At 40.6% G+C, this 10,759-nt stretch overlaps 3 protein-coding genes across 3 annotated transcripts; 1 reads left to right on the top strand and 2 right to left on the bottom strand.

Moving 5' to 3' along the window:
- Positions 1-832: 832 nt before the first annotated feature.
- Positions 833-1,270, top strand: LOC117328401 (DNA-directed RNA polymerase II subunit RPB1-like). Its single transcript, XM_033885929.1, has one exon. The coding sequence runs from the start codon at positions 833-835 to the stop codon at positions 1,268-1,270; it is 438 nt and encodes a 145-aa protein (XP_033741820.1).
- A 6,791-nt stretch (positions 1,271-8,061) lies between these two features.
- On the bottom strand, positions 8,062-9,492 carry LOC117328402 (spore coat protein SP65-like). Its single transcript, XM_033885930.1, has 2 exons — positions 9,404-9,492; positions 8,062-9,058 (listed from the first exon to the last, which is right to left on the bottom strand). The coding sequence occupies exons 1-2, from the start codon at positions 9,490-9,492 to the stop codon at positions 8,062-8,064; spliced, it is 1,086 nt and encodes a 361-aa protein (XP_033741821.1).
- A 57-nt stretch (positions 9,493-9,549) lies between these two features.
- Positions 9,550-10,071, bottom strand: LOC117328403 (vicilin-like seed storage protein At2g18540). The gene has a single exon (XM_033885931.1). The coding sequence runs from the start codon at positions 10,069-10,071 to the stop codon at positions 9,550-9,552; it is 522 nt and encodes a 173-aa protein (XP_033741822.1).
- Positions 10,072-10,759: the final 688 nt, after the last annotated feature.

The raw sequence follows: 10,759 nt of genomic DNA on the forward strand, positions 1-10,759 counted from the left end.
CACCGTCACTACGTAATTTTGGATTCATTCACGATGTTTCGGAACAACAAATGTATTTTATAAATATGCCTATAGATAAAAGGGGGTCATTACCAATGGCAAAATCCAGTAGAATGCCATTTCCTTCTGATACCTGCTATGGAACTGTCCATATATACATCAAACACAGCAATGCTACAATTGAACATTGTTTTCTTAGTACATGCATGAGTTCGCACGTACTCGATTTTCCCCTATTGTATACAAAACTGATGACCCCGGGTTCAGTAATACTGGTACACTACGTACGTGAGCATATAGAACATGTGAAATACTCATACAAACTTTTTGTTCAGATTAAAATGACACTTAGAGTTTTTTTTGTAATTTTTTACTTAGTTTCGAAATATTCTTTATAACGATAACTTAAAATGACAAAACAAAAAAGCGGCGGTGAAAAGAAAGCTTAGTAAATAGATGTACCAATATTTAACGGATACAGTTAGTAGGCAGTTTGATGCGGGACATAAAAAAAAAATAGAGGAAAAAAAAATCCATTCTATTACTTAATTATACAGCCAGTTACTTTACAAATTTTGTATTTATGCGAAGCTCATATCTTAGACATTCAAGGAAAATTATGGATTCTAAATATTTTACGGGGAGCAAAAATTGAGTGCAAAAAAAACAACAAAAAAAACGCGGAAGCCCATCTGTAAAAGATAAAAGAAACCGGAACAAATACACCGTAAACGGATAAACAAATGCATACCTAATTGACGTAAGTCGCAATAAAACTGTGACATTTTTAGGTGAATAAGATCTTAACTGTATTTCATACCGTCACATTATGATGAGTCCCCGCCAGTCTCCCACAGTCCCCGCCAGTCTTCCACAGTCCCCACCAGTCTCCCACAGTCCCCACCAGTCTCTCAGTCCTCACCAGTCTCCCACAGTCCCCACCAGTCTCACACAGTCCCCACCAGTCTCCCACAGTCCTCGCCAGTCTCCCACAGTCCTCACCAGTCTCCCACAGTCCCCACCAGTCTCCCACAGTCCCCACCAGTCTCCCACAGTCCCCACCAGTCTCCCACAGTCCCCACCAGTCTCCCACAGTCCCCACCAGTCTCTCAGTCCTCACCAGTCTCCCACAGTCCCCACCAGTCTCCCACAGTCCCCACCAGTCCCCCACAGTCCCCGCCAGGCTCCCACAGTCCCCACTAATCTCCAACAGTCCCCACCAGTCTCCCACAGTCCCCACCAGTCTCCCACGCCTGGACCAGTCCTGTAGACATAGACGACATTGATGAAGGGCGACATAGATTGGAAAATAACAAATTAATATGACGGCACTGCTATGCCTTGTTTGGAATTAATCATCTTATCTTGGCGGGAGGCCGCCGTATAAAAGAGCCATTTAACTTGAGTTGATGAAGTACTCGTTGATAAAATGACCAATGCAGATTTTACATATTGTACAAGGACACTCGAAAGAACGACCATTGACACACGGCTATCTGATTCTGTTGAAGGACAGGGACACTCGAAGGAACCACTATTGGCACGTGACTATCTGATTATGCTAATGAACAAGGACACTGGAAGGAGCAACTGTTGTCACGTGATTGATTCTGTTGAAGGACAAGATTGGTATAAGCAGTTTGTTAGCCTGTAACGTTAGAGAGTCCGTCATCAGGAAATCCTCGCTATTCAAGGAAATTGGCTCCCGATTTGGTGCGTTTGTGTTGCTAGAATTTTTATTTTCAATAACGGTTATAGGAAACTAAAGATAGCTTCTGTAAGAGAAGGCCGAACTATCAGGCCGATGACCTACCGGAATGCTTCACACGAAAACATGTTTCACTTCCCACTCGTGATTTTTAGGTTTAAAACGTTACAATAAACAACGGGACAATTTGTACTCCTCTCCTGTACACCTTATGTCAGTACCACCGTTATCATAGTAAAATGAATGTATTGTTCTGGTGAGATAAAAAAAAAAAACGCATTTTGTATGACATTTAATAACACGTCTTTTCAGAAATATTCGCCAATAACTATCTATATTTTCGTTTTACCTCATAAAGTCTCACTATAAATGTCAGACACCGCAAGTGACTCTGTATTGTTCCATGAGCTGTCCACATGCTAGACAAAACCTTTCATCAAGGGGATATAAAAGTATTCCTCCATGTGTCGTTAACACGGTAAACTACCTAGTCACCCCTCCAGTAACATAAACACACCATGCTATAGGTCGCAAGACACAACTCGAATAAATAGGTACATTTGGTCCCTCCCTCGGCATATTGTCCATAAAAGTGTCTGTGATCTACAAACCAGCCATACAAAATGTAATAGAGCAATCCTAGATCAGCCAAGTCACTACCTCATCAATCGTGTATACCAACATCCCCTCCATAGGGTGGTGGCATAGCTGATTCCATACATCTGCGCATGTACTGGTCTAGCCTACCTAAAGCATTGCTAAAGGTACCAAAGGTTCACGTCTGAGAGTAGCGAATTATCCTGGTCATTGCTACAAAATATGCCAATAATGTCTGTATACCATGTGACGAAGTACAAAAATACACTCCGAGAATATTGTTTATAAATTATTTTGGGGCATAACTATGATTTACTGTATTTGGAGCGAAATCGATATTGTCTATTAAATGTCGCTTTAGGAGTACATCTGACGTCATCGTCACCTCGTTTGGAGTAAGTGTGAGACTTAAGGTCATCTATGATTTACCATGAAAATATTTTTAATTACAAATGAAACATTTAAAGCAAATTTTGTTATGTTTTAACTATTAATCTATCACCAGTTACCTCAATAACAGAGACGGAAGTTTAGTATGCATCCGAAGAGATTTAGTCTTGCTAAATAGTTTTTTGTGGGTAAAGATACTGGTGACACACAATCTTTGATTGTTCTAATATTTTAAAGCATGCAAGATAGACAATTGGGGAAAGTGTTCAAGATAGGTTATAGTTGAGCTGACAAAAGTCGCATGTCAGAATTTACTTTATTCTGATGTACACCTCTTTGCTACTGACCAGCATGTCTGAAAATACTAAAATTAAATTAAAAACTGTACATAATGTAAATTGACTCTGATTTCAGTACATTTGTGGTGGTATGAAAGTATGATACAGATACATTCTGTGTGTCACATTAACGCAGTTCCGAATACATGCCTCTATTCGTTCATATTAGGAGTATATAGTAAGGGGGTAGCAGAATCACTCCTCCCTCTTGGTTTGGGGGCCTCCATATAATTACAGAGGCCCACAAATAAAGTATGGGGACGTTTAGTATTATGTGTGCCTAGCAGATCAGCTAAACATATTACTGTAGCCTTAGCTGTCCTTCATCGGATAAAATGTCGGGTTAAGGTTGTGAGAATTGATGCAATAGAATAATTAGGAAACGGTCTCTACGGCCAATACCTGTAGCTCCTAAAATACATTGTCTACATGTACTTTAATTGTATTATCAATTAACATCTAATTCAATAATAGCTACAAACCTAGTTGATTTAGATAAAACAGTTAACTTCTGTGTGGTGCTTGTAAACCGTTTATAAAACCACCAAATCATACGTCTGGGTATGACGGTATCGATATTGTGTCCTTTTGTTGAGTCAACTCACGACTAAAACTCACCAAAACGAAATAAAGAAGAGACGAAATGTCATTTTACCACTCCTCAAAATCAAAACGAAACCGAAGCGTAACGAAGATTTGATTTGAAAACAGTACAGAATAGAACGTAGTAGCATTAGATGCATGTTCCACAATTCATCGATTGCCTGGCTTCAGTAACTCTGTAAATTTGAACTAATTAACGTCTGAACTAGAATGCTCCAAGTAGGCATAATTGCGTTTAGAGATTAACGACCGGGTATTCAGGCTCCATGAGAGCCATTTCCCGTCCCACATCTAAAACCTCCATCTCAGTCGGTATGTACATTGCCTTTTAACCAACAGAGCTCTACCGAAAACGAGTCAAAAATCACAAGGGGCATCCAAGTTAAGTGTGAGAATCCTTTATCGCGATGTTTCCTTTCTGAAAGATGTACTGGTAGTATGGTTATGGCCACAAACATTATCTTTGATGGACTCCACAATGTACGAGACTACACAATCCTTGCTAATCCGGGATTTTTGCTTTTTGAAAGAGCAATGATAATACCGTATACATGTAAAAAACAACAACCTGTCAATTGGCCTCATTATGGTGAACGTTATACGAGTCACGTGCTCTTCGTTACAATCATTAAAAAATGTTCTGACACTTCCCATTATATAACAATTTATATAGCTAGCCTAAACTGACCTCTACAACTGTAACACTCTTTGTTGTAACCTGACCTAGTTTATATCGGACATAAGGTGCCTCACAGAATTCGTTAAATCCGCATCTGTCTGTTACAACCTGACCTAGTTTATAGCGGACATAAGGTGTCTCACAGAATTCGTTAAATCCGCATCTGTCTGTTACAACCTGACCTAGTTTATAGCGGACATAAGGTGTCCACGATATTCGTTATATCCGTGTCTGTTTGTTACAACCCGATCTGGCCCAAGCTTTATCAATGTTCCTTAACTTAGGGGAATTCCCTAACTTAAAAGTCTCTATAGGAAACCATTACAAAAATTAAGGAAAACTCCTTGACTGACATGCTTTTCTTAAATCCAATAATCCTTTTAAATGTTTTTTTTTAGTTAAGTTTCTCCAGTTAAGGACCGTTGATGAAACTGGTCCATAGCGAGCATTAGGCCTACGTGCCTCACAATTCTAGTCAAATCTGATTAGGTCCCTGGCGAACTTAACCCGCGCCTAAATATTTGTAAAACCCTTATTTTGTCCCTAGCTAACTTAGCATGCCGCATGTTACAGCCGGAGAGTCCATAGTAAACAGTTGATAACAGAAGGATTCAATAACTGTTTTGTAATAAAACATAATAATACTGACGATAAAGATGATTTTACCAAACTGTAAAATATCCACTACAAACGAGAAACTATTGTGATGTAGTGATTTAAGCATCTAACATGAAGTATTTATAGCCGATACCCACTGCTGATCGGGGCGGAAGGTCCTTTGATGGACCGACTTGAGTCGAATTATCCTTAAAACAAATATTTCTGTATTTAATTTTCTTGTTTTTACGGACCTGAACGATCATAAACATCAGTTTAACGACTCAGATTTTACTGAATACTGAGAAATCTGTTTGCAATCAATGGGTAATTTGATTGAGGGGATGCATTTATCTTCTAAAGTAAAATGATTACATTATCAACTATCCAGTTCAATATCCTAAACTGTTCCAAGTAGCTGGTATGGTCAACTAAACCATTAGGGCCTGGCCTGGTCACTCATTCTGGACCGTAAGGTACAGTCATAGTCACTGCCATAAGGAACCGTTTGTTGTATGTCATGGTCACTGTCATAAGGAACCGTTTGTTGTATGTCATGGTCACTGTCATAAGGAACCGTTTGTTGTATGTCATGGTCACTGCCATAAGGAACCGTTTGTTGTATGTCATGGTCACTGTCATAAGGAACCGTTTGTTGTATGTCATGGTCACTGTCATAAGGAACCGTTTGTTGTGGGCATGTCATGGTCACTGTCATAAGGAACCGTTTGTTGTGGGCATGTCATGGTCACTGCCATAAGGAATCGTTTGTTGTGGGCATGTCATGGTCACTGCCATAAGGAACCGTTTGTTGTATGTCACGGTCACTGTCATAAGGAACCGTTTGTTGTGGGCATGTCATGGTCACTGCTTTAAGGAACCGTTTGTTGTGAGTATGTCATGGTCACTGCCATAAGGAACCGTTTGTTGTGGGCATGTCATGGTCACTGCCATAAGGAACCGTTTGTTGTGAGTATGTCATGGTCACTGCCATAAGGAACCGTTTGCTGTGGGAATGTCATGGTCACTGTCATAAGGAACCGTTTGTTGTGGGCATGTCATGGTCACTGTCATAAGGAACCGTTTGTTGTATGTCATGGTCACTATCATAAGGAACCGTTTGCTGTGGGAATGTCATGGTCACTGTCATAAGGAACCGTTTGTTGTATGTCATGGTCACTGTCATAAGGAACCGTTTGTTGTATGTCATGGTTACTGCGATAAGGAACTGTTGGTTGTATGTCATGGTTACTGCCATAAGGAACCGTTTGTTGCACGTCATAGTTACTGCCATAAGGAATCGTTTGTTGTAATGTCATGGTTACTGCCATAAGGAACTGTTGGTTGTATGTCATGAGTTACTGCCATAAGGAACCGTTTGTTGCACGTCATAGTTACTGCCATAAGGAACCGTTTGTTGTATGTCATGGTTACTGCCATAATGAACCGTTTGTTGTATGTCATGAGTTACTGCCATAAGGAACCGTTTGTTGTATGTCATGGTTACTGCCATAATGAACCGTTTGTTGTATGTCATGGTTACTGCCATAAGGAACCGTTTGTTGCACGTCATAGTTACTGCCATAAGGAATCGTTTGTTGTAATGTCATGGTTACTGCCATAAGGAACCGTTTGTTGTATGCCATGGTTACTGCCATTAGGAACCGTTTGTTGTGAGTGTGTCATGGTTACTGCCATAAGGAACCGTTTGTTGTATGCCATGGTTACTGCCATTAGGAACCGTTTTTTGTGAGTGTGTCATGGTTACTGCCATAAGGAACCGTTTGTTGAGAGTATCGTCAGAAGTAGGACTCTGTGTGGGTACTGATTAGTGCTAAAGTAATCCAATTAGCTAAGTTTTTAGGCATTCCGTTGCGATTGATCCAAATTCTTGGCCTTTACAAATAATTACTTATTATGACCAAGAACAAATCTTCCCAATATTTTTTTTATTGGCATATGCCCTCTCTCCCATCATGTACTGATATCTACGCAATACATATATCCCCTACCCCTTTGTCCCCTATTCTGATATCTACGTCATAAATCCCCTACCCCTATGTCTCCTAATGTTATGTAGTCCACGTTAAGGTTGCTCTATCTACCCCCTCTGTCCCGATCTGCTGCACTTTTAACAGACTTTAACGTGATTATTTCATTATTGATAAAGTATGAGCCCGACCGCCGAGTTTGTGTAAATACCTGTAATCGCAATACCAGCGGACTAACATGAACGCCATCTGTCGGGAAGAGTTTTCCCGGTAGGGGACGCATCATTCGTTGGTAATTGTTACGGAAAAAACAATGCACGACGAGAATACGCTGCACGTGTAACAATGTAGTAACGTTAATGTCATTACCGACCACTGATTAGGACGAGTTTGTTTGCGCTCCGTACCGACTGGGATTGACGTTTATAGGACAAGAGGTCCACCCCAGGGGATGTTCTCTATCTGTCAGCGGCGACCATTACGAACCTTGTATGGATTTAGTTGTTGTTATCTGTATGTTAGATATGGTGTTTAATTAGTCTGTCCTCATCACGATTACCGTGATAGTGTCAACTGGCCACGGAAAACTGTTTTGAAAGATACAGGTTGATGAAGATTATCATCATATAAACCCATTTTGGAAAATTCAACTTGTTTTCTATTTTCGTCAGTAAGCCTTGTTCTTATATATATAATCTACCCCGGTTCCCATTTTGAGAAGGTGATTCGTCATGATTATACATCAATTTGCGTGGCGGATGTGACATCAATCAACAGCAGAACGCCTACAGTTCCAAAACTTGCGCGATTTCAATGATCCTCATGAGCATGTATGTTTAGTTCATATATTAATTGATTGCTATATCGATTTTAAGTTAAAATTACGTGTAAGCATCGTCTTGTTCATGTAAATGTTGTCTCAAATCTGGTTATATACATACGCTGATAATAAACTTCACATACATATGATCGTTCGAATAAGAAAAAACAAACATTCAAAGAAACTATCTAGATTATTGATGTTCAATGGAAGTATTCATTTACGTTTGAACACTTTATTTCAATGACTTCGTCTCTCTACTGAATATGTCATTAGGTTCATAGGAGTTTATAGAATCAAAGTTGAAATTCTGAATAATTGACTTCCCATTCATCATTTCAATTAAAAACTGGTGTTGTATTGTTGGTGACTCCGCCTACTGGTGTTGTATTGTTGGTGAATCCGCCTACTGGTGTTGTATTGTTGGTGAATCCGCCTACTGGTGTTGTATTGTTGGTAACTCCACCTACTGGTGTTGTATTGTTGGTAACTCCGCCTACCGATGTTGTATTGTTGGTGACTCCGCCTACTGGTATTGTATTGTTGGTGACTCCACCTACTGGTATTGTATTGTTGGTGACTCCGCCTACTGGTGTTGTTTTGTTGGTAACTCCGCCTACTGGTATTGTATTGTTGGTAACTCCGCCTACTGGTTTTGTATTGTTGGTGACTCCGCCTACTGGTGTTGTATTGTTGGTGACTCCGCCTACTGGTTTTGTATAGTTGGTAACTCCGCCTACTGGTGTTGTATTGTTGGTAACTCCGCCTACTGGTGTTGTATTATTGATAACTCCGCCTACTGGTGTTGTATTGTTGATGACTCCGCCTACTGGTGTTGTATTGTTGGTGACTCCGCCTACTGGTGTTGTATTGTTGGTAACTCCACCTACTGGTGTTGTATTGTTGGTGACTCCGCCTACTGCTGTTGTATTGTTGGTGACTCCGCCTACTGGTGTTGTATCGTTGGTAACGTCGCCTACTGGTGTTGTATCGTGGTGACTCCGCCTACTGGTGTTGTATTGTTGGTAACTCTGCCTACTGGTGTTGTATTGTTGGTAACTCCGCCTACTGGTGTTGTATTGTTGGTGACTCCGCCTACTGGTGATGTATTGTTGGTAACTCCGCCTACTGGTGTTGTATTGTTGGTAACTCCACCTACTGGTGTTGTATTGTTGGTGACTCCGCCTACTGGTGTTGTATTGTTGGTGACTCCGCCTACTGGTGTTGTATTGTTGGTAACTCCACCTACTGGTGTTGTATTGTTGGTGACTCCGCCTACTGGTGTTGTATTGTTGGTAACTCCGCCTACTGATGTTGTACTGTTGGTGTCTCCGCCTAAAGGTGTTATATTATTGGTAACTCCCCCTAATGGTGTTTTGTTCCTGTGTTCCCATTTCTTTCCCTTGTTTCCCCTTCGTTTCTGTGTTTCCCTTTCTTTCCCATGTTTCCCTTTCTTTCCCGTGTTTCCCTTTTTTCATGTTTCGGTGCCGTTCCTGTGTTCCCATTTCTTTCCCGTGTTTCCCTTTCTTTCCTGTGTTCCCATTTTTCCCTTGTTTCCCTTTCTTTCCCGTGTTTCCCTTTCTTTCCCGTGTTTCCCTTTTTTCATGTTTCGGTGCCGTTCCTGTGTTCCCATTTCTTTCCCGTGTTTCCCTTTCTTTCCTGTGTTCCCATTTCTTTCACTTGTCTCCCTTTTTTCTGTGTTTCCCTTTTTTTCCCGTGTTTCCCTTTCGTTTCTGTGTTTCCCTTTCTTTCCTGTGTTTCCCTTTCATTACTGTGTTTCCCTTTCATGACCGTGTTTCCCTTTCGTGTCTGTGTTCCCATTTCTTTCATTTGTTTCCCTTTTTTCTGTGTTTCCCTTTCTTTCCCGTGTTTCCCTTTCTTTCCCGTGTTTCCCTTTCGTTTCTGTGTTTCCCTTTCGTTTCTGTGTTTCCCTTTCTTTCCTGTGTTTCCCTTTCATTACTGTGTTTCCCTTTCGTTTCTGTGTTCCAATTTCTTTCATTTGTTTCCCTTTTTTGCTGTGTTTCCCTTTCTTTCCCGTGTTTCCCTTTCGTTTCTGTGTTTCCCTTTCGTTTCTGTGTTTCCCTTTCTTTCCTGTGTTTCCCTTTCATTACTGTGTTTCCCTTTCGTTTCTGTGTTTCCCTTTTTTTCCTGTGTTTCCCTTTCATTACTGTGTTTCCCTTTCGTTTCTGTGTTTCCCTTTCGTTTCTGTGTTTCCCTTTCGTTACTGTGTTTCCCTTTCGTTTTTGTGTTTCCCTTTCATTACTGTGTTTCCCTTTCGTTTCTGTGTTCCCATTTCTTTCACTTGTTTCCCTTTCGTTTTTGTGTTTCCCTTTATTTCCTGTTCCCATTTCCCCCTTGTTTCCCTTCCTGTCCCTTGTTTCCCTTTCTTTCCTGTGTTTTCCTTTCTTCCCCGTGTTTCCCTTTCGTTTCTGTGTTTCCCTTTATTTCCTGTGTTTCCCTTTCATTACTGTGTTTCCCTTTCATTACCGTGTTTCCCTTTCGTTTCTGTGTTTCCCTTTCTTTCCCGTGTTTCCATTTCTTTCCTGTGTTCCCATTTCTTTCACTTGTTTCCCTTTTTTTTCTGTGTTTCCCTTTCTTTCTCGTGTTTCCCTTTCTTTCTCGTGTTTCCCTTTCTTTCCTGTGTTTCCCTTTCTTTCTCGTGTTTCCCTTTCTTTCTCGTGTTTCCCTTTCTTTCCCGTGTTTTCCTTTCTTTCCCTTGTTTCCCTTTCTTTCCCGTTTTTCCGTTTCTTTCACGTGTTTCCTTTTCTTTCCTGTTTTCCCTTTCTTTCCTTTGTTTCCCTTTGTTTCTGTTCCTTTCCCGTGTTTCCCTTTCTTTCACGTGTTTCCCAAACAAAACAAAACACGAATCACAAAACAAAAGCAAGAAAACAACTGCCGTTTTCTTACAGCGCATCGTGTTATCTATAAAATAAACTTGGATGATTTCTTTTCATTCATCAGGCCTTCCCCTTCCAAAAAAAGTGATGAATCTCTGGATGAAATAGCTGAAGGAAAAAATAACTACCACTCGGCTAA

The sequence above is a fragment of the Pecten maximus genome, chromosome 5 (assembly GCF_902652985.1).
Source record: "Pecten maximus chromosome 5, xPecMax1.1, whole genome shotgun sequence".
NCBI lineage: Eukaryota > Metazoa > Mollusca > Bivalvia > Pectinida > Pectinidae > Pecten > Pecten maximus.